The sequence below is a fragment of the Mustela erminea genome, chromosome 10 (assembly GCF_009829155.1).
Source record: "Mustela erminea isolate mMusErm1 chromosome 10, mMusErm1.Pri, whole genome shotgun sequence".
In the NCBI taxonomy this organism is placed as follows: Eukaryota; Metazoa; Chordata; class Mammalia; order Carnivora; family Mustelidae; genus Mustela; species Mustela erminea.
Window position 1 is genome coordinate 54,830,968 of NC_045623.1, and position 24,695 is coordinate 54,855,662.

The 24,695-nt window shown below is 39.3% G+C and overlaps 1 protein-coding gene across 1 annotated transcript in view; it reads left to right on the forward strand.

The window, feature by feature from the left end:
* Positions 1-489: 489 nt before the first annotated feature.
* Positions 490-24,695, forward strand: part of SLC35D1 (solute carrier family 35 member D1) — a 51,388-nt gene continuing 27,182 nt past the window's right edge. The window contains exons 1-8 of the mRNA XM_032302483.1: positions 490-874; positions 1,712-1,745; positions 1,843-1,929; positions 2,621-2,688; positions 4,308-4,379; positions 5,001-5,069; positions 7,108-7,210; positions 11,045-11,137. Of these exons, the coding sequence (XP_032158374.1) occupies positions 672-874; positions 1,712-1,745; positions 1,843-1,929; positions 2,621-2,688; positions 4,308-4,379; positions 5,001-5,069; positions 7,108-7,210; positions 11,045-11,137 (729 nt within the window). The 5' untranslated portion in view covers positions 490-671. The remainder of the gene's footprint in view (positions 875-1,711; positions 1,746-1,842; positions 1,930-2,620; positions 2,689-4,307; positions 4,380-5,000; positions 5,070-7,107; positions 7,211-11,044; positions 11,138-24,695) is intronic.

Sequence of the window (24,695 nt, forward strand, 5' to 3'; positions counted from 1 at the left end):
TTCCTTTTATCCACGTATGATACTTTTGAAGGGCTTTGACCTTCTGAAAGAGAGACCAAAAGAGCATGCAAAGTGAGTCTAGACGCTCGCACCACAGAGAACTACTTCGCCAGCCACCTGTTACCGAGGGGAGGATGGTCCGTACTTTACTTGCGGCTGTTATCTGGAGAATACGGCTTCTGGGCCCCCCGCCGCCCGCTCCCCCGGCTTAGATACGCGGCCGCAGAGAGACCCAGAGCAGACTCGCGCGCAGGCGCGAGGAGGCAGCGGCGTTCAGAGTCTGGGCTTTGCAGCCTGGCGCCCCGGTGTCCCCGAGTGGTTTCCCCGCCTTGGCCTGTTCTCCCTTCGCGCCCAAGCTCAGGGTCGCCCCTGCCCCTTCTCCAGGCCCTCTCCAACCCATGCCCAGGCCAATCCCGGCGCGCCCCCTACCCTCTGACCCTGCGTTGCATAATGCCGGAGCGAAGTCCCCAAGGGTGTGAAACCCAGCGTTCCTGCCCCTGGGCGGGGACGGGCGGCGACCGTGCGGGGAGGCGAGGCGGCGAGGGCGCAGCCGGCACCGTCCACCGGCCAGGGCCCGGCGAGTCTCCCGGGAGTAGGCCCCCCGCGCCGCTCGGCCCCACCGCCAGGCCCTCCCGCCGCTCCCTTCGCAGGCCGCCGCCGCCGCCGCAGCCATGGCGGAAGTTCATAGACGTCAGCATGCCCGGGTTAAAGGAGAAGCCCCCGCGAAATCCTCCACACACAGACATGAGGAGGAGCTGGGGATGGCGTCGGCCGAAACGCTGACGGTGTTCCTGAAGCTGCTGGCCGCCGGCTTTTACGGCGTGAGCTCCTTCCTGATCGTGGTGGTCAACAAGAGCGTGCTCACCAACTACAGGTAGGGCCGAGGCGGCGGCGGCGGCGGCGGCCGAGGCCGGGGGAGGAGCGCGCGGCGGCGGCGGCGGCAGGGCGCCGGCTCCCTGGACTTGCGCCGCTAAAGTTAAAGCTGAACAAAGTTGGGCGGGAGCTGGGGAGGGCGGGCGGTGAATGAGCGGCCGGGGCTGCGGGGTTGGCTCGGCGCGCGGGCCGGGGTGCGGGTTCCAGCTCCGGGCGCGGAGCTCCGGACCGCCCCGTGCACGTTTCGACCCCGGTGGGAAAGCGCCCATCGAGCCGCGCTCTGGAAACCTTTGCCCTTCAGAGCGATGGAGCGGAGTTTCTTCGTGACTTTTGGCTCTTGAGCATGCCAGGCTGGGAGCAGAGCGAGGGATGCCCTCCCTTCCCCGCAGCCTGGCCCGGGGTCCCGGGCTTCAGGGTCCCTGAGGTCGCTGACAGCCTCTGGGGAAGTGCGCATCAAGCTCATTTAAGACCGTTCTGCCGCTGTCACTGGGACCCTGAGGCAGAGGCAGAGGCAGAAGCAGAAGCAGAAGCATGTTTGTTGTAAAGATGTGAAACCGTTGAGGAGACCTATGTCTTCTACTCGTTGAAAAATCCGTTGCAGGCTGCTGGCTGAAACTGGACGCGGACAAGATGAGACAAGTGGCCGCCGGAGGCTACAAAATCAGCGGCAATCAGCGGCGTTGCCTGACAACCAGCAGGGATTTTTCTCACGTTTTCATTTGGGGAGACGTTGGTGTTTGTTTCAAAATACGTTTTAAGGTTGCAGATGTGCAAATTGAATTCACAGAACTGCTTTTGAGTTTTTCTGACCCACTATTTCTCTCTACCTTTTTTGTAGATTTCCCTCCTCACTATGTGTTGGACTTGGCCAGGTTAGTTGGAATCTTCAGCATTACGTGGTTTATGTCGCTGGAACTTCTGTGTGTGTCTTTATATGTAGAACAGTGAATCTGTGTTCTCTGTTTGCAGATGGTGGCCACAGTGGCAGTTCTCTGGGTGGGAAAGGCACTCAGAGTAGTCAAGTTTCCTGACCTTGACAGAAATGTACCTCGAAAGGTAAAATAAAATAGAAATAATAAAATCTTTATTTTCTGAAAACAAGTCGCTCTATATTTTTATCAGTCCTCTGCATATGTAAAAAATTGCAGTTTTGAAGTTGCCCAGAATGGGTATAATGAAGGTAAAGAATAAATGTGGTATTACATGTTTTGAAAAGTCCTACCAACTCCTTAAAATTAAGGGGAAAAAGGCCCCCAGATATCTTGTGTTGTTTTAATTAATGAAGACTTGTTGGGAGAGCTGTTCTGCATTTTCTACATCCATCTAATCTAGCCGACGTATCCTACATTCATTATTCCTTGGGTTTATTTTCTTCTTCTGCCTGGCTCTGCTTGACTCCACGTGCAGATGAAACGCCTTTCCCTTTTCTGCTGACATTAGAGCCATGGGCTATTACATTATCATATTTTAAAGCAAGTGATGTTTCTGTCTTATATGGTTTGATCATACTCATATTTCTGTTTCTTTTTTTTCTTCTCCATTCTTCCCTCTCTTTGCCATAGTACTGCTGTTATCCAGGAATAATGTTTTATGGGTGCTTCATGGGGGCCAAAAATTGTATATGAGTTCTAATCTTATGTTTTAAGTGGAAAGAATTTGATCATATAAACAACTGTTTCTGTTTGAAAGGACCTTGTTTTAGCTATCTTTATTATTGAGCTTTGTTATCCCTTTTTAAATTTTCTAGACGTTTCCACTACCTCTACTATATTTTGGGAACCAAATCACGGGACTGTTCAGCACAAAGAAACTGAAGTATGGATAACTTTATTTTACTAGTGAGGTTAATATGATGTATTCTTAAAACTGTACTTGAATGTCAAATATTTAACACATTGTTATTGGAAAAAAATGAACGAACCAGTGTTACTAAATAAGATTACACCAGAGGTTTTAGTTTAAATTCTTTGAGTTTGAAAACAAGGAGTTTTTGTTTCTTTTGGGTACCCCCCCCAACTTTGATACTACGAGTCTTAAAATGTTATAAAATGCTGTTATAGGAGATTTTTATTATTTTTCCAGAGCTACTGTAGTGAAGAATATATGCTAGGTTCCTGGGATTTCAATTCTTTAACACAATTTATAAATACTATATTTTAGGCAAATTCTATAAGCAAAATCAGAGGGTGGGTAGGAGAACTTTTGTAGTTTTTCTTTTAACATGAGATAGTTAAAGTAACATCAGATGGAACTCCAATACAAATACGATTAATATTATACCCATGAGCATACCACTGTAGAGGCAGCATGTTCACTTTTAGAAAGAAGCAATAGTTTTCTGCTCTGCGACAATACTGTTTTATTATCCTCTAACCTCCTAATTCTTGACTTCTCCACTTGAGGAGTGTAGTATGTATTAGGTGTATGTGATATTAAAGTTATACATATGGAGAAGCCATTTAATAGAAATCCGTGGTTTCTCTACTTCCACTTAAGCTAACCCCCGGAATATTAGATGATTGTAAAACAGAATGGGGAGATCTCTGAGGATCAGAGACAAAGCGTTTTTCATTTCCTCTTTCTTCAGACCCAAGAAATGTGACAGAGTGACTATGATGATATCTCTCGGGCAGGGTTCGTGGAAGTCGAATTTATCATGCATGGGTGGGGCATCCTTTTCCATCTCATTACCCGCTCAGGAAGAAATGTAGACCTGCCACAAAGTGCTGCTTGTATAGAATTTGCTCTTTTTCATCCATTGTCATCCATCTATCCATCCATTCGTTCACACCCTATCTCTGGTTGCCAGCTAAGTATAAGGCAGTTTGGAGTGAGATGGGATGTATTCAGAAATAACAATATTGCAAGAGACTGTGTTTGACTAGTGCAAGCAGAGTGCTCTGATAATTTAGAGGAAGACAAAAGTACTTCCACAAAAAGGAGTATTTCATGGGGTGAGATTATCATAGATGCTGTTTGGAGGGTTGGAGATGTCGTTTTGTGGGGGGTGGGTGGGAAATAAAATCAGTCTAGTAAAGAAGGACGAAAGAGGTCTTTTTCTTTTAAAACTAACATGGTCACTGTTCGGGGTGTTTGTATAATAAGGAGTGTAAAATTAAAAATGGCTGTTACTAGTCTTTGATAATAGATATGTGATTGCTACCATTTTTTATAGGTAGCCTGAAGTTTTTCACTTCTTGTAGTTTTATAAAAGCAGCTCTTTCAGGCTTTCAAATAAGAATTACTTCTAGAGAGGAATAAAGGTTTAATTTAATCACAGATTAACCAACATGGAATGAAATTAATCAGCGTAATGGAAGGAAGAGACTAGCATTATTCTAAGGTACTTATTTGGAGAATCTTAGTTCAAAAAGTCAATCACTGAACTTTATTTTACCTAATTATATTTTTTCTTGTTTTAAAATTTTCTGCAGCTTGCCCATGTTTACAGTTCTGAGAAGGTTCTCCATCCTGTTTACAATGTTTGCTGAAGGAGTTTTACTCAAGTGAGCTAAATTTCTAATATATATGTATATATCTAGTCTTTAACACACTTTAGTCATCTTGAAAAGGGGCCAGCATATGTGAAATAGTAAAATTACTTCTCTTATTTCTGCTTTATCTTTCAAGAAGTTTAAGGACTTTTTTTGCTATAGTAGTTGATAGTTTATGGGATCAGTAGTTGGGAAGATTATGAATTGGAATTGGAATCTGTCTGAACATGAGATACACTTTCCAGAATTCCTGTACCTACTGTTGCCACAAGTGATGCTGGGTCTGAAACATCAGAATAGGTTTTACATAATGTTCCTGTCTTGGCTACTTTACTACAAATGTGTGTGACCTTTTTCTACTGAAAGAAATTCTGATTTGCAAAAATTCAAACTCAATAATAATAGCAAATATAAGAATAAGAAAAAAAAAAGAATAAGAAAAAAATTCCTGTTTTGTATAAGTTTTTGCTTTCTCAAAAGGATTCTTTGAAATATCCAATTCCTTGAAAACATTTAAAATTACAATTGCTTATAGCTTTTTTCAGGAAAACTTTTTTTTTTTTGGTCTATATTGCAGAATGAATCTTTGTGAATAACTACAGGTACATGTATGCACTTTATTTTATTTTGTAGGAAGACTTTTTCCTGGGGTATTAAGATGACTGTATTTGCAATGATTATTGGGGCCTTTGTAGCTGCCAGGTAAGAATGTATTTCCACATTAGGAAATTATCTATAGTTATTGATAATCAATTACTAATAAAAAGAATTTTGTATAGGCTGAGTAAGAATCTGTCTTTGGGAGGCATCCAAAAGACTCTTTGGGAAGTTAGATTTTTCTAGGTCAAGGCTGGCAAAATCTGATTCTTCTACTTATTGATCACATTCTATATGCAACACAGTATGTTTGGAATTTTACACATATTTATGCATTCTTTACAACACCTCTGAAAGATGTGGGTATAATTTTCCTATTTTCAGTTGAGGAAACGGAAACCTAAGTTCAGAAATTTGGTCGAGGTTACACAGCTAGTAGATGGCAGCACTGGAATTTGAATTTGTGCCTAACTCCAGAGCCTATGTGCTTCTATAAATCATGTGGTATTCTTTTACTTTATTTATATAGTGCTAAAGAAAATAGTGCTCAGAAAAGGCAAATGATAATGAATTCTTTCCTTGTGGTGGAATAATAAATAATAGAATATCTTTATTTGGCTTCACTTAAGGTACAACACAAGGACCATGACTTATATATTCTATTAAATTAATGAAAATTTCCCCATTGTTTTTAAGTTTCAGTTTTAAAATGCAGGGAGAAAATAGATGCCCAAAGACTAAGAAAATTAAAGTGATGGCTAGAAGCCTTCTACATTTTACTTTGACCAGGGCATGCATGTATGGGTTTGCTAATGTCGCAAATTCTGCCTGACATTTATTTTCTGTCTGGGGTTCAGTGTGCTTCTTGGACTGGCTCATTTACCTTCATCATTCCTGTAGTATAGGCAGGGGGGAAATACTGTAAAATACTGTAAGTCACATTCCACCCCAAATCTCCCAAGTGAAATTGCATTCTTTAAAAAAAAATAATAAAAAAGACGAAAAAGGATAGAAAACTTGGTTACTAGAATTTGATTATATGGCTTTCCTTTAGGTAATATAGCCTTCTTGAAGAAAAATTCTATGTGAGCCTCTGACCTTTTTGAAGCAGTTCTGTAAAGCTGGTGGGATTCAGAATTGAACCAAACAGGAGTGCTCAGGGCCAACCAACCCTGACCTACAAAAAGTTTCTAAGGAGGATTTTCTTGGGATGAGACTTAATCTAATCAGAACACTTTACTATGGAAAAAGATTGGGAGGAAGGGAGTCTGAAGTTAGAAGGTTGTCAGGCTGCTTGGAAGAGGGGTTATACATAAGGCTAGTTCTGCCTGGAATTGCAGGGGCGTCATGTTTCTCAGAAGTCCCATTCCATGCACTGGTTTAGCTATGAATACATAGTATCTTCGCACAATCACAGGATGTTGGGCCCCTATTTTTAGCTAGAGTGCTGAAGTACACTGAAGGCATATTTTCTTAGGTTTTTTGTTATTCTGTTCAGTTTACTAAGTTCTGTTCTTGTGCCTGGTGTTCAGCTAAATACTAGAACACACCAGTTTCCCTAATCCTGCTAGTTATAGGCTTTTTAAGTAATTGTTTAAGTATTTGAGTTCCTAGTGTGTGCTTAAACAGTGCTGTAGCTTGATCTCAGAACTAACTATAATCTATACTTCAGAAATTCCACTCAGTGACTGACCCAACCACCTGTACAACCTGCCTTTTGTGTGAATGGGTCCTTGGAAAATGACATGTTAACAACTTCATCCTTTTGGTTTCCTTCTCTTGGAAATTGAGCTCTGATGCCTTCTTCCTGTTTCAGACGTATTATAATGGCAAATTTGTTTACTTGTTCTTGTTGTCTGACTTTGAATTCAGAGCGGTGTGCTATTAACTGACATGACTAATTATTGCTAATGACTGTGTTTAAGAGTTAGTACTTCTCATTTCTGAAGACTTCCCTATTGAGGATGAAATTGCTCATTATAACCAGGAATCAAGAAGTACTAATCACTGATAAAATGCCTAATGTTCACTTAACTAGATAAGAATATGTTCTTCTATGTTCTTCTATTTATTGTACATTCAGATCTTTTTAAAAGTACTTGCATGTTCTTTAAGTTATTAAAGTGTTGCTTGTGTTTTACAGCTCTGACTTGGCATTTGATCTGGAAGGATATGTTTTCATTCTGATAAATGATGTCCTGACAGCAGCAAATGGCGCCTATGTAAAACAGAAATTAGATTCAAAAGTAAGTAGCAATCTAAATCCTTAAGAGATGTTTATTGGTTATGGGAGTGGTAATGCTTATTTGTCAGGAAAAAAAGCTGGGAATAAAGAAAACTACTTTGGAGAGCTGGGGAAGACCTAGGGATCTCTGAGGGTAAAATGCCCATGCTTTGCTCCTCACTTAAGAAATTCTTTCAGTTCTTAATTAGCAAATTAGATTTTATAGTTAGCTTTTCTGGAAGGGATTGGGTGATTATTGACTTTGGGAGAGGGATGTAATTAGGGTTGTTCATTACAGGAAAGTGTTCATGGCCATATTCTAGAAGGGTTGGTGAGGAACCTGGGCAAGAAAGAAATATCTGGAAACTCTTGAGCAGATTTGAGAAGGGAGAGTTGAAAGGGGCTGCAGATCAAGAATGCATTTTGTCTATTTGTCCCACCAAATAGTGGGAAACTTTACGGAGCATTAGAATTGCTCTCCCTCTTAGGAGCAACACTGAGTTCCTTGGCCTAGATCTCATACACACGAACTAGCCACACGTATCCTTTTTTTCTTAACTTGCAGCATGCATACAAAGTCTTTACAGGTATTTTTTGTTTGTCAGTCTACTATATACTTTAAATATATACCCACTAAGTTTTATTTTTAGATCAAGCCAGACCATCAGAAAGCGGAGTATTTGAGCCACATTGCTTTCACTACATTATGGCATAAGTTCACATTATTGTAAGCAGCTGTGTAGGGGTACCTGGGTGGCTCAGTCAGTTGAGCATCTGACTCTTGGCTTCAGTTTGGGTCTTGATCTTGGGGTGATCAGATTGAGCCCCATGTAGGCTCCATACTCACTAGAGAATCTGTTTGGTGTTCTCTCCCTCCATCTCCCCTCGACCCCCCCACAGATGCAGAAATTCAATCTCTCTTAAATAAATAAATCTTAAAAAAAATGAGCAGCTGTGTAGGACTCAGCTGTATATATCATAGGGTTGTTGTTGAAGGAGCTGTCCTTTCTATCATGATGTGTCTTGCGTGAGGACCCACATGAGATTTCACAGATGCCACTATAGTTTTTTCTGAACAGTGGTATATTTTTTATTTCATAATTAAATTTTATAACTGACTGTGACGTTATCTTATTTCCCTACCCATGTTTTCTAAACCATATGATCTTATCGAGTAAGTTTTTAGTCTGCTCTATTATATGTAAAATATTTCTGAAACTACTTCAGGTCATTTTTTTGAGTTGAGATCAGAAATACAAATGCCCAACTACTCAGTGGTAGTATTAATTTCAAGTTTGTATTGTCTAGGTAGGGGTCTTTGCCTTCTCCACATAGAACGAGTGGCCATCCCAGTAGCCTTCATTATTCTCAGAGGTTTGTTTTGAAGATTTTTGAAGAAATGGGAATAGGGTCAGTGTAGATTGTTTCCAACAAATTTTCTTTAAATATACCTTTATGTCTTGTTCTCCATTTATTTGCTGTGGTGACTGTATGATTGTATTTTAATGGAAGCTACTACTGTTAAAAATTCTTATCTTTTTGAAACAGCTAGAGAAAAGGGAGCAGTTAGAGGTTTAGCTTTAATATGTTTCTGTTTTTTTTTTTTCCTCGGCCCATTTGCTGCTTTGGAAAATAAGTACCAGTGATAACATTCCATTTGTCCAGCACCCTCCACTGTCTGAAACAGTACTGTCCAATAGAATTTTCTGTGTTGATAGAAGTCTTATATATTTCTGCTGTCCATTAACGGGAGCCACTAGTCACATGTGGCTGCTGTTGAGCACTCGATAAGTGACTGGCACAACCGAGGAACTAAATTAGTAGTTTAATCATAATTAAATTGAAATAAGTGCTACTATATAGGACAGTACAGTCTAGAGTACATCCCAGAACCTACAAAAAGCAATGCGTGCTTCTGAGTATTTTATTCCCAGGAGAGTCCTTCAGTTCCTCACTTAAAAATGACTTATGACTCACTTGCATTAGAACTTTTAATCATATTGATCTGCTTTTCATACTTCATGGATTAGGAGCAACATACTAGGAGATGGAATTCAATTTAGAGGCAGAGAGGTGGTATAAAAGGTCGGCTAACAACAGAAGATACAAACAGGAAAACTAAAAGTCAGATGGAAGTACTCAAAAATGGGGCAGTTAAATGACAGTAAGGGCGATATCCTATAAGAACACAATACAATAATGCATATTTATGATGATACCTTAAATTCAGTACTAGTTGATGTACTACTCTGTTTAGGAGGCAGGGGAAAAGATTTCAAAATAGTTAAGATGAGAAAATAAGAACAGTTTGACATTTAAGTTTTTGGTATTTGTCAGTTGTCTGGATGGCGTGTGTCTGTGTGTAGGCATCCTCTACTTCCTAGATCACACTCGTATCTCTGGCTGACAGAGTATCTGTTGTTAAAGGTTGTTTTCTTCTTCTATGGCCTTTTTCTTGCTGCTTTAGAAATAAGGCACATCTTTTCATTGATGCCAAGGCCACCACGAGCAGTCAGTTATTTGTTTTATCTGAGAGGCAGTATGGCCACACTTAGGTGCTGTTAATAAGTCAGAAGTTTTAGTATCACCGATAGTTTCAGGACTGCTAAAATCATGGTCCTTTGAGCTTAAGTCACGTGGTATAAAGACTTTGTGCTGCATTTCTGACCTGAATGCAGCTATTGAGTTTAAAACATTTTTAACTTAAAAAGAATCATACAGATAATACATATTTATGATGGAAGTAGTAGAAGATGTAGACAAGCAAGAAAAAGAAAATCTAAATCTCCCTCAATTCTACCATCAAGTGAGCAGCACAGTTTTGGAGGGTAAGTGTGTGCACTCACATTTATGTGTACACACTTAACTGTATACAATTTTAAATGAAAAAGCAACATATAATGTTTTCTAACCTATATTTTTCATGTAATGCAGTTTCATGAACCTCTTTCCTTGTCAGTATTATTTAACCTTTTTAGTGGTTGCATAATATTTCTTTCTATGATTGTATCCTCATCTAACCACCTAGTTTTCTGTTGTTGAGTATTTGTTCCCAGTATTTCAAAGCTGCTTTTGAGAAGGTAGATTGACTTTTCACATCATTCAGTCTCCTTACATCAGAGAAGTTAGGTAGATAGTAGATATATAACTAGTCCTTCATCCCCACCCTGCCCCCGTCAAACTCTAGCCTACTTTTTCAGGTGACTGCTTCTGGCTGAATGTTTTAGAAGTGTGCAAATCAGAAGTGAACCCAGATTTCTCATACGCTCCCTGTATTTAAAGACATACGTGGTTCTTTTGTTGTTCCCCAGTAGCTGAGGGCACAATGAATCACACTTTTGCGAACTGTAGGTAATCTTCATTGAAACTCACTTAAACATTTTCAGAAATACTTCACTGGCAAGTTACAGCTGTCTTTGTTGGTCTAGGTAGGAGCATGTGTGTTGGTATCTATCCATCTCTCTCTCTCAAATGGCGCTTCGTTGTGGTTCTGAAAAGTTCAAGGCCTCAGGGTAGTGTTTGTATAGAAGGGTTTGTGTATATTCAAAGTAACAGCTTCCCTGCTTGCTGCTTGGAGGTAGCCAATTGATACTATTTTTATTTCTCAGATTTTTAGCACTCAGTGAATCTCGGACAAATTTAAAATCTTGTATGTTTGCTCTTTTTTTCCCCCTTTTGAAAGCTTACATTATTTCTTAATGTTTGCAAAACAGCTGATTTGCTGTCTGTATGGTTGGGGAGCTGAGTGTGTGTGTGTGTGTATGTGTGTGTGTAGGGGTATGTGTGTATCCTGTATAGAGTTGTGTATGTCTGTCTGCTAGAACCAAATGAAACACCTAATTATTTACTATTCTAGGAGCTGGGGAAATATGGCCTGCTCTATTACAATGCACTGTTCATGATTCTGCCCACCTTGGCCATTGCATATTTTACAGGAGATGCGCAAAAGGTAAGACTTCTTAATTATGATTTAATGTCTTATTTTTTTGAGCTGTATTATTGCTTGTGTCCACAGATAGACTGTGGGGTTGGTAAAAAGTAATGTGCTCACTGAGTGACCAAAAACTGAGAGCTTATTTTTTTAGCTTGTTAATGTCATGCTAACCTTTTTTTCTTGGCATAAGTATTGGATAGTACTAAAATGGCTCAAAATAGCTTTGGCTCTTACCGTAAAAATAGTGCGTGCCAACTAGTGTCCTTCTCTTATGTGTCAGAAAGCTAGAGGAAGGAAATTTTTACATTTCTACTGAACTACAAAATAAGAATAGTGGCAGGCTATCCTCAAGAAACAAAAAATCTTGAATTAGTAAGGTTTCTTCAAACCTAAACAAAATGCTTGGCTTTCTAGAAGTTCTGTTTTATCGTACAGTTATTATGCTGGCTTAAATCCCAAGCTGGGTTTTTTCCTCAGGAGGTATTTAGCACCATGTGGTAACTTAACTGTGTAAATAGGAACTAATATAATACTTTACTCATTTTCTGAAATGATTAGCTAAATAAACCCAGAATAGAGTAGCAAATAAATCAATACAACATTTTTTCTTTAAAGGAAACCCATATTCATAGGAGAAAAATTGATAAATAATCCATTTTGTTAGGATTCACAAAATTTGGCAAACTAGATAAAAATCTAGAATTTACCAAGTTTCTGTAACAAGATTTCTTCTAATGAGTCCTCTGGCTAGTAGTCTCTTCAGAACAAATGTGTTGATTATTTACTCTAATGACAGAGACAATTTCTACATACCAATGGGAGCAAAAATAAAAGTTCTGAAAATAGTTAGATTATGAAAAAATTGTTCTTCAAAGATAGAAGACCTTATAAAGCTTATAAAGGTGCTTTGTTTTATTCATCAAGAATGCTTTCTTTTTAAAAACTGGCACAGAGGGACTCCTGAGTGGCTCTGTCTGTTATATGTCTGCCTTTAGCTCAGGTCGTGATCCCACATCCAGGACATCCAGATCAAGTCCCGCATCAGGCTCTCTGCTGAGCAGGAAGTCTGCTTCTCCTTTTCCCTCTGCTTCTCCCTCTCCTTCTGCCTCTCCCCTTGTTGTGGTCTCTCTCTGACAAATATATAAAATCTTTAAAAAAAATAAAAAATAAAAAAATAAAAAACTGGCATAGATCATCTTGAACAGGTATAAATGTTTTAATGAACTATGACCTGGCTGCCAGCAGACCTAAAAGTGACTCCAAAGTAGGAAATAGAGCTGTTGCTCTGACTAATAAAGAGTGTTGAATAAATATTTTATGATTGTGAAAAAAGTGGGAAGATAAACTAATTTATTTATTGAGTCCCTATTATGTGCTAGTTACTTCATGTTGTAATATAATGTAGTCTCCAGAACAGTTCTAGAAAGTTTGAACTATCTCTCTTTTACCAATGTGGAACTAAGGGAGACTTAGTCCCTTGCCCAATGCCATACTGTCGGTGGGTAGAGTCAGGATTTAAACTCAGGCCTAACTCCAGAAGCCATGGTCTCCCAGTGTTCATCCTCCCTCTAGGAGACTCTGGCAGAAGCACCTCTTACTCTTTAGCTTTGGGCCAAGGATGTAACGTAAAGTAGCCGGGCCCCTCATGGCAGCATGGGTGGTTCCAAATCTTGAGGCCAATCTGTACATGACAAGTTGGAAGAATTAATGTAGTTAGGTATTTTACAGACTTGGCAAAGATGCAATTCTCATTAATTGGAAACTTTGACGAGTAGCTTGTAGATACTTGAAAAAATGGACCAAAGGAGATAATTCTTCATTCCAAAGGGATGATCATTTAACTAGAAGTTATCTGCCAGGTTATAGCATTATTCATGCATATTTGAAAGTTCAGTAACATTCAGCTTGAAATGCTGATTGAGAGTGTTTCATCAGAGTGAAAAAAGTTGCCATGTCATCTACATATAGGTTGAGGTTTAGATTTTTCCTCTTATTTTTTTCTTTTTTATGTGGAGGAGTAGAATTTGAGTAATCTTTTTGTTGTTTCCAACAAAAGTGCCAGACAAAGGTTGAGAAAGGTTTATTTTGGAAGAAATGTTTTTTAAAAAAATGACAGAATTCACCTAAATACTTTCAAGCTAGGATGATAAACTAGTAGAAGATGAATTTATTTCTCTGTAATCAAATACTGTCAGCATTTTTGTTTCACATAAATGTTGTTTATCCTCACTCTTATTATTAGTTAATATTGTTCTTATAAAACATTTTCTGGGGGGTAGATGGGCACACTGGCTGGCAGTCTCATAATATCATACTTTTTTTCTTAACATTCTGTCCTTCACATGCTCTCCTTCTGACCTTCTCAAATAGTTAAGTGTTACTGTATGTCTCACTATGTTAGGCTCAGGTGATAAGAAAAAAAGATGAATTAGATGGCTTTCTTGCCTTTGAGGACCATACAGTTTTCTTGGGGAGTAGACCTATCAACATCAGAGCAAAACTGTTGTAGTGTTTTGGGGGCATTGTGGGATGTAAAAAGGAATCATTTCTGTCTTCTGGTTGGGGATGAGATGCCTCATTGAATTTTGCCTCCAAACAGAATTGAAATATAAGTGATATGAATAATCAGTGTTGTCTTGGTAGGTTATAAATTACATTTGAAACTTAGGAAGTGAGAATTCTGTTTGACTCTGTTCCTAAATTCCTTAGGAGACAATATACTGCAATTTCATTTTAAGTTCAATTGAGATGAGTATTTCTCAGCATCTTCATTGCGCTAAGAAAGCTATATGTTAAGTTCTCTGTGGCATATATGAGAAATATGACGTAGTCCTTGCCACACGAGGGAGATGCTGGCATGTTACAGGGATGTTGTAAGATCTGGCACCAAAGTGCATGCCCATCAGTCAGTACAATAAATATTTAGGAAGAAATGGGTGTGGGTTGAATATCAAGATTCGCTTTTTAGAAGAGATGGGGCTTGGTTTTCTTGTCCACCAAGTACAACAAGAAATGCTAACCTGTGCCGGGAGTTGTTAGAGATATAACTCAGGTAGCTAGCTTGCTCTTATTATCCAGCACAGAAACAGTCTGTGGAAGCCACAGGCGACCTGATGCATCCAGGAAGCTCACGGTGGTCTGTGATAGGCTGCGGTTGTTCTCCCGGTGCTGGAAGATTCATTTTCGTAGTAGTCAGTAGTCTGTCTGTCTGAAGTCCTGGCAGAAAGGGTTTCTTAGGACAGAGGGGATATATGGCAGGATTTTGCATGAGAGTTTTCTAGTATTTTGATTCATTTTCAGGAGGTATCTTTTAAACTTGTGCTTTTCCTTTAAGATGCATATGTGTGTAAGTAGACGTGCATGTGTGTGTATTTTTTTTTAAAGAGTGGGCACTTTTTAATGGGGCAGTTTATCATTAAAGCTGTTCCCATATTAGCAATTTGAGGCTACTTCTGGCATTTAGGATGACTTTACTTATGAGATATGTACCCAACAGGATGCTTCTGCATAAATCATTTTCCCTGATCCTCGTTACATACCTGAGAGATCGGTATGTTATTTGACTTATAGAAGTTAAGGACATGATTAAACCTCCACAGTGGCAGAGCAGAGCTAGAATCAGTCTGTCTGACTTCAGATCGAGCTCTTACTGTTGGCCTGACTAGTACTCTCAGAGCCATGCACTGCCTCTCTGACTTACATTTTTACCCCCGTTTGGGAATTCCATGCAGGGCTCTCTTAAGAACAAGCTACTGAATGTGAGGAACGTCATCAGAGTAGTAGCAGAAATGCAGTTTCTGCAGCTTGGCCTGGTTATTACTTAATCTTTTACAAATAATCGTATTTCTTTTGTTCAATAAATATTTACTGAGTGTACTGAGTGCTTTACTCAGGTGCTGTTCTAAATTTAAGAAAGAAAAAAGACATGTCCCGCTTAAAGGAGTTTGCAACCCAGTGGGTGAGATCAACTAAACCTAGATTTGTATCATAAGAACCAGGAGGAAAAACAGAACAAGGAGGAGAGTGATTGGGGAAGAACTGCTGGGGTTAAGGTGGCTAGAGAAAGCATCTTCATTAGTTTCACTTGAGCAGGCATTGGACTGAGTGGACTGAGACCAGTTTGTGTGGCTCTTTGGAAGGGTCCTCTAGATGGAGGGAGGAGTGGGTTCTGAGTGCTGAAGTGGGAGTGCCTTACCTTCTTCACAGGGGGCATTTTTTGAGGAGGTGAATACCAGGAGGATCAAGGTGGGCCTTGAAGGATGTGGAGGAAGAGAAACCAAAGGAACATTCCAGGGGGAATGGATATCATGAGCACAGACGTAGTCGTGGGTTCAGCCTCATCAGTATTCTTAGAGGGTGGCAGTTAAAGACGTTGAAGACCTTCAAAGAGACCTTAGAGAGCATCTGGTTTAAGACTCTTTTCACCATTGGGGAAGTCAGGACCCAGATTGGGCTCAGGACTAGAATCCTGATTTCCTGACTATAACTAGTACTCTTGTTCCCCCCACCCCCACCCCACATATCATACCCGCCTTCCTTCTGAGTTGGGACAATTGCTAGATACAGGAATTTGAAATTTACTCTGCAGAGATGATGAATCCCTAAAAGTTACTGACATAGGAGGTAGCGTGGAAAATTGGGGGCAGAATGCAGAAGAAACATCCAGTTGGATGAAGCAATTAGTAACATCCAGTTCTGGCCTTGACCGCTGTCTGATTTTGGATGAATCCCTTCTGCTCCTCCACCCTGCTGTGTCATGTGTAAACTGAGTAGGTTGTATCAGTTGAGTTGGTTAGTTTTCTAGGAAGGGCCCTTTCCTGGGCTGAGACAGAATTTCTGAGGAGCAGAAGGCATGCCCATGTGGAGACTAACTGCTGCAGTTCTGATGGTTGGCATGAGCCCAGCTCCTCCCTGAGTCCCGAATACCAGTGCTTCTGAACTTGCTCTTCTCTTTTGGACTCCTGGCTTTCTTGACCCAGAGCCATTTTCCATGGAAGCTCTGTATGTATTATATGAAAAGATCAACAAGATAGATTTTTAAAGCGTGGTGTAAAATTGCGTATGTTATGCTATGTTTTGAATAAAATGGAAAGGGAGAAATAAGACTATATATATATGCATACATTTTATTTGCTGATTTAGTAAAGAAACTCTGGAAGAATATGCAAGAAACAAAGTAACCACCAATTTGTGTCTGAGCCTATGTGTAAGAACAGGATAAGTATAGAACAGGAATGGGAGGGAAACTTTTCACTGTTTATCTTTTTATATTTTTTTGATTGTGGAGCCATGTAAATGTATTTTAAATTACCTTTTATAAAAGGAACAGTAAGAAAAAGATTAAGTTTTTCTATAAATAATGACTATCCTATGATGAATCCCAGTTTAAAATTACTGGGGGTGGTGGGACAAATTAATTAATTCTCATTATTCAGAGTTGGAGACTCTTGATCCAAGATGCAGATTAAAGCAAAATCCAAAATGTTTTTCTCAAAATATCACTGTTAACCTTAGAAAGCAGAGGAGAGAAAAGTCTCCTGTGTTAGGGCAGGAATCCAGTAAGAGGGCTCCGAAAGTTCAGCTCCCCAGGAAGGCAGGAGTTCTACAGAGTAGTGGATGGGGCTTACACAGTCTTTAAGCAAGAATTGAAGGCCAAGGAAGAAGGAAACCTAAATTATCATAAATATTGAAAGACAGGAGCCAATCGAACAGCTTACCCCAGTGAGCACATAATGCATATCCTTGGCAAAGCTTTCTGAGAAGCCAAATGTCTATATTGGGGGGGTGGGGGGTGGGGTGTGTGTGTGTGTGTAGTTTTTTTTTTTTTTTAAATTATTTATTTATTTATTTTAATTTTTTATTTTTTATAAACATATATTTTTAACCCCAGGGGTACAGGTCTGTGAATCACCAGGTTTGTGTGTGTAGTTTTTTAAGAAGTTTATTCAAGATTCTCAAAGTCCTGGCTTTACCAGAAGCCAATGAACCAATATAGACAACATTTAGTTCTTTTAAAACATGTCTTCTAATTTTAAAACATTCTCTTTCTTAAAAATACAGTGTATTTGGGTTAAAGCCTCTGCCTTCAGCCCAGGTCATGATCCTAGCATCCTGGGATCAAGTCCCCGCATTGGGCTCTCTGCTCAGCAGTGAGCCTGCTTCCCCTTCTCTCTGCCTGCCTCTCTGCCTGCTTGTAATCTCTGTCTATCAAATAAATTAAATAAATAAAAAATTAAAAAATTAAAAAAACAAAAACAGTGTATTTAAAAGCCAGCTCAGTGTTAATAAAAGACATCTGGTTAACACGGATAAAGGTAGATCAAGCATCATTTGAATAATGGCTTTCCAGAGTGTCAGTTAAGACAGACTGTGTTTAAACTTGTTAGTTGTTGCCTTCAAAAGGGAATGTGTACAGCACAAAGCCAGTGATTCACAGTCACAGGAATTGGAACCTGGCTTCTTGACAGCATACCCTGCTAGGTGTTCTCACGTAGAGATGGAGGAACAGACCCCTTTCTGTAGCTCTCACAAGGCCAGTACTGTAGTCATGGGTACATTGTATAATGTCTTCATTATATCACTGGCTAAATTACATGGCTCAGATGAGTTTTACAGGAAAAGTTGCTGCGTGGATGGGTTACGTGGAGATGTCTCTTACTAAGCATTGCTGTCTAGATAATGAAGAATTTTAGGCTGTTGGTTCAGCCTGTCCAGCATTATTAATCTTTTCTGGGTTATTCTGGAGACGGTACAGACCGATTCTCAAACCCTGAGTTATTCTTTCCACACAGACAGGTTCCTTCTGCTTTCTGGGCATTGGTGTCCTCATACGTAAAACAAGTGGGTTGCATCAGTTATTCTTCAGTGAGGAATGACTTTCTCTTTGCCCTGTATGTTGTTTGATGGACACAGTAATGTGGTTACCCACCCTTACCTTCGAGGGTAGGCCTTCTTCACAAAGAAAAGTAAATGACCCTATTAATAAGCTGGAGTGTGGGGTTTTTGCCATGCTACATAGATTTTAGGTAGGTGGCAGAGTCTAGTGAGAAGAGAGAGTGAAGGTATCTGGGTTCTAGTTCCTTGTCAGAGCTAGGAGCAGGAGAGGGCAGAGCAGAAGCGATGGCCAGTAGTTACAATAGCACAGAGGATAGGGTGGGTAACCCAGGACCACTGGCTCCGTGAACTTGTCTGACTGTTGCAAGGTAGGCAGGGAACCATGGAGGCCATTTGCTCCACCACTGACCTTATCTTCTGCCTTAGTAACTTTCCTAGCAGTTTACTTTCCAGGATAAGGTTTCAGGTTTTTTCTCAGTAGTTTTTTGGGAAAAGAATTTTCCAAATAGAATGCTGTCATTCATCCACATTTTTTTCTTTACCATAAAGTTTAAAGACTAAGTGATTTATTTTTAGACTTTATAGTAAGCAGGTTTCAAAACTTCTAAGGTATCAAAACGTATAAAAAATAATCATTTGGATTTTATTTCAAATCTCAATTAAGCTGGTGACCCTTTACTTAGCAAATTTTCCTGGGAGTGAGAATGTTACATCTAAGACTCAAGTGTACCCTGAAATTATTCCATCCTTACTAAATCAGGGGTGATGAATTCGTGCTTATGATCTCCTGCGCTCAGTGTAGACATTGCCGTGTAGTCCCCATGCTTCCTTGCTAAACCTAGACAGAGCCTCAGACTGTCCACCAACATAGTAGTTCAGATGGCCAGAGTTGGTTGAGTAGAGCTGATAGAAGATAAAATCCCTATCCCTAGACTAGATTTTATTGATTATGTTGTTGATTATGTGCTGTTAGTGCCTAATCTTACACAGATACTCGCTTTCTTAATTTCCTTAACCTAAGCAACTAGAGAACACATTTTTTTTTTTTAATTTAGCTTTCTTTTTCAAATATTTTTGTTAACTGAAAAGTCTCATTCAAACCAAATGCCTATTTTTAGGAAGTGGTAGGTCCATGTAACCTATTTGCCCGTTGATTATGCCATCTTTTCATGCCTATGTTGTGTATTGGTCGATGGTATTAAATTACACCACCAGCACCTATAGAAACGGAGACTTTGTTCAAAACAGGAGGAAAGCCTGAACATCTTTGTATGTGCTGTCTGTAGTCACAGCTACTGCTCAGCCCAGATGGAGGATTTCAGGCCTTGTGGCAGGGAGCCCATCTCGTCCTGTGTCACACAGAATGACCCAGCAAGGCCTTCTCTTCACAGTGGCTCTTCTGTTAGCTTTCTCTAGAGGCAGAAGTTTTGCTTTAAATGTTGTTTTTTTTTCCTCTCCTGATTAACAAAATATATGCTCCCTGTGCTTTCTATGTTCCCTGTCTTAGGGAAAAGAAAAATTTGCATGCAAATCTGTCACTGAGAGATAACAATGTTGGAAGTTTAAGTGAATAATAATCTCTTCTGTATGTGAATTTTGTATAAAGTGCTTGCATTTCGCTCCCTCCGTTGGTTTCTCACAAGAGGCGGCTGGAGCAGACTGTTTTCAATATTTATAATGTGGATAGAGGCTTAGAGAGGCTAAGTGACTTTATGATGGACTCACAGAAAGTTAATAGCAGATTTAGAATTCAAACACCCACTTTTTGACTCAGGGGTCCAACAGCAGCCATGTGAAGCTATCTAGGAGAAAAAATTCAGAATATATTACCTTGTCTTTGGTTTTCCCCAGTACTTAACTAATGGAACGATGATGGGTTATGGAGCTGAGCAGACACCTAGTAGCTGGATAATTTTGGGAGAGTTACTTAACATGTCTGTGTGTAGGACATAATAGGCTCTTAATAGGCAGTAGCTTTGGTTGTTTTTTCATGCCATCTTTATGACCGGGAGAGTAGACTCCCCTGGCCGGTGGTACTGGTGGGTCAGATTTCTCCTTCAGCTATACTTTCAAATGGCTGCTGCTTGTTCTGTTGCAGCCAGAGGGCCCGTTCCTGTGGCAAAGCAGAGGAATGCAACAGGCTGCTGGTGCCAGACGGGCTTTCTCCAGAAACAGGCCTAGTATTTAGGGAAGGAAATAATCCCATGAGAATTGTTTTCCTGTTTTTGAATTTTATGTAAATGGAATCATGTTCATGGGATTTATTTTAATATTCCACAGATACAGTTAATATGTTCCCAGAGGGGATTGTGCAGTATGTATTTGGGTGTTTTTGTATATAAAATTTAATGCTCAGAGTAGAGAGCCTTAGACTTGGTGTATATAGACTCAGGGCCTCCATGTATTAACTGTGTTATCTAAAGTAAGTCACTCACTGTCTTCTGGGGATAAGGCTTGGTCCTGTCTACCTCACAGGGGTGTCATGGGGATCACATGACATTGATGTATGTAGAAGCATTTTGCAAACTGTAAAGCATTCCATAAATATAAAGGTAGTTATAGTTTGTTCCTTCGTTTATTAGCGGTTACCTGACTAAACTCTCTTCAGCATAGTGCCCCTGGGCCAGCTGTGGGGCCTGGCACATGACTGGGGACTTAGATGTCAAAATGTACATTTAGGAGGAGATATTTAGAGCTAAGGCAGAAAGGAGCTCAGGTGTAAAGAGAGGTTTATTTGAGGCCTTTACCAAATAACTGATTTCTTTCCACTCCTCGGTCACTGATAGCAAAAAGAATTAGAAATAATATTTACACATAATTAACATCACTTATTGAACTGGATGGACCTCCTTCACATCAGGCATTATATCCATGTTGTCTTTAATTCTGATAACAACTCTATAAGATAGGCCTTAATATTCCTCTTATTATTTATGCAGAAACTAAGGTTCAGCAAATCCTTATGGTCCATCACACTGGCTTTATTCTCTTAGTGACTTTGGGGTAAAAGAGTAACTTATCTAGGAAAGGAGGGTAATTTAGAGTTGAGGAAGGTTCTTAGGGCTGAGATTTCTTTTATGTGTTTCAGCTTCAGTGAAATAAAGTCTCTCCTTTTAAAGCTGATCTAACACTCATGTTAGAATTGGAAGAAACTTTAACAGGCACCCCCTTTAACCTCGCTCACAGAAGCTAAGGCTGTGTAATGAAGCAGGGGTGGGCTCGTGCCATGTCCTGGGCTTCTAATGCCTGGTATGCTGCTTTCACAGGGCCCATGGCTTTTCCTGCTGGGTACTGGTAAGCCTCTCAGAGAGACTTCTTCCAGTGCCCACCTGCTGGTTTGCTGGGTTGTGCCTTTTCTCCTCCAAGAAAAAAAAAATAAATTCAGTGCAAAAACTAATGAGTCTAATGCCAGTAAAATGACTTTTACCATTTTAAGGAAATTGAAAATGACATAGATTTAGTAGGAAACTTGAAATCTATTTAGTAGCATTACAGGTAGGTTTGTGGGTGTATTAAAAAGTAAATTCACCTTCTCAGCCTATAGAAAATGATGCTAAGCCAGGGAGCATGGATATTTAATTCACTTTAGATATTTGTGCCTAACAACATACAAACACTTGGGAGCAAGGCAGATGTGACATTTGACATTGTTCCTGCTCTCAAGGAATTGATAGTCTTGCTGATAGAGGCAGTCTCCTGAGTTCTAGGCCTGTGCTTTATTGTGCTTTAATGGTTTCTCATCATACCGTATTTACAGGTATGGAAGAGCATAGCACAATGCTCTGTATGACTTCTTTCCTTTATTCTTTGTTCTCTAACAACGAGTTGTGGAACACTTTCTATTTGCTGTCACTTTGTTAAGCATGATGGTTACAGAGATAAACCCTGAAGGCATTCACAGTGCCTGGTTAGGTGATCTACGTACGGAGAGTCACGTACATGCAGGTACTTAGTCACATATATGCAGTGTCCGTGATAAAAGTAGCACTTAGTGTTTTGGACAGTTTGGCAGGAGAACGCCTGATGTGAATGTGGGTTTTTGTGCAGAGCTTTCCAGTGGAAGCATCGTTAGAGATAGGTTTATAATTCATGTCAGTGATTGAATTTGAACTTTTGCTTCTAGCCATGATGGAATAATAGGGATAGGCTTTATCTTCTTGCCTTAACCTACTAGAATACTGAATATATGTGAAAAATGGTTTCAGACATTGGACAACAGGTAGTAAAGGATTGTGGAAAGAGAAAGGATGAGAGGAGAAAAGAAGGATATAAAAAAAGACCAAATTAAACTTCTAGGGATGAAAAATATGATCTGAATTGAAAATAAAGCAGAAGGTATTAAATAGCAAGCAGATTAGACACTGCAGAAAAAAGATCAGTGAATTAAAGAAATAGCAATAGAAACTAATAGAAATAGCAATAGATACTATAGAAACTAGTGCTTCCAAGATGAAGCACATGGAGAAAAAAGCCTTGAAAACAAATGAACAGATTACTAGTAACATGGGGTAGTATCAATAGATCTAACATATGTGTTAGATCTATTGTCCTGAGGTATAACTATGAGGTGTAATATGAGTAACTATTGTCCTGAGCAAGGGGTGGGAATAGGGTTTGAGCAGTTAATGGAAGATTTTCTTTCCAAATTTGATGAAAACTAAATCCACACATACAAGGCTCAACAAATGGTAAGTTATAGTAAAATGGTAAGTTAAAGTACCATAAAGAGGGACAATTTTAATGCTGAAAGAGTTATATCAAGTAGCATAACAATCCTGAATGTATGTGTACTTAATGAGAAAGCCTCAAAATATATGAAGCAAAAACTCATGAAGCCGAATGTAAAACACTTGAACACCATCATCAACTAGTATGACCTAATTGACATTTATGGAGCACTCAACAACAGTAAATAAATCTCTTTTCAAGTGCAAATGGGACATTTACCAAGATAAACTATATTCTGGGTCATAAAACAAGTGTTAATAGTTTAAAATAATTGAAATAATAGAAAGTATATTCCCTGGCCAGAACAGAATTAAACTAGAAATTAATAACATAGAGATCTATGGAAAAATCTTCAAATACTTGGAAATAAACACACCTCTCAATAGCACCTGCTTCCAAGAAAAAATCATGCAGAAGATTCGAAATCATTTAGAATGAATGAGAGTCAGAACACCACATAGCAAAATTTATGGGTTGCTGCTAAAGGAATGCTTAGAGGGAATTCTATAGCTTAATTAAATGCATACATTAGAAAAAAAGAGAGATAAAAAATCATTGACCTAATAAGCCTTTCCCTTAAGAAAGTAGAAAAAAAAAAAAAGAGCAGGCTAAGCCCAAACGAAAAATGAGGAAGTTAAGAGCAGAATTCAATGAAATAGAAAACAGAAAAGCAATAGAGAAAAATCAATGAACCTAAAACTTGGAGGTCAATAAAAGATCAATAAAATTGCTCAACCATTGCCAATTGATAGGGACAAAAAGTGAGAATGCACAAATTATCATAGAAGGAATGAAAGTGGTATTACAGAGCTTGCATATACTAAAAGGATAATGGCATATTATGAACATTATGCCATAAACTGGAAAACTGACTGTGAAATGGACAAATTCTTGAAAAAAACCTAAAAACTCATTCAAGAAGAAATAGCATGAATAGCCGCATTCTACTAAATATTAAATAACACTACTTAATTAAAGAATTAACCCTAATTAATGGGGCTATTTAGCTCTGTTAAAGAAACTGAATTTTAGTTAAAAATCTTCTCAAAAGGAAAACTCCAGGCCTTGATCACTTTAGTGGATGATTCTACAAAATGTTTAAGGAAGAAATAATGCCAATTCTACATAAATTCTTTCAGAATATAGAAGAGAATACTTCCTTATGAGGCCAGCATACCCTGTACTGATAGTTGAAAAAAATTTCAAGGGCAGGGGGTGGAAATTATAGTAAAAAAAAAAAAAAAAAAATCCTGCAATATATAAAAAGGGCACTATGTGACCAAGCTGTGTTTATCTCAGGGATTAGGTTAGTTTAACATTTGAAAATCAGTGTAATTCCCCATATTAGTAAGAATTAATAAGAAATTAATAAGAAATAGAAGAACCATGTCAAAAATTTTCCACCCCCTGCCCTTGAAGCTGGATAGGTTGGCAGAAAGATCAAAAGGTGGACTGTTTCTCATATTTACTTAACAAACTGATATTGCAACAGAAATTATGTTCTTGAGAGAAAAATCCTCCATCCTGGATGGGAAATGAGGTGATCAATGCACCCTTTCATTTCTCTTCCTTCCTTTGCGTTTGGCTTAAGAACAAAATGGCAACAAAACCTTGCTTCCGGGGCACCTGGGTGGCTCAGTGGGTTAAGCCTCTGCCTTCGGCTTAAGTCATGATCTCGGGGTCTTGGGATCGAGCCCCGCATCGGGCTTTCTGTTCGGCGGGAAGCCTGCTTCCTCCTCTCTCTCTGCCTGTCTCTCTGCCTACTTGTGATCTCTCTCTGTGTTAAATAAATAAATAAAATCTTAAAAAAACCCAAAAACCTTGCTTTCACCATCAACTGTTTTAAAGAGTAATTCTCCCTGGGTAGACCTCAGCTGAATTTGTGTAACTAAGGGTGCACTTGAGCTTTCACATGTTACGGGGAAGAAGTAGGTTTTAATGTTTGAGAAAGCTTTTAATCTAGCCATCTGGGTGAACTGCTGAGATTAGCCAGACATGGCTTCTGCCTTCA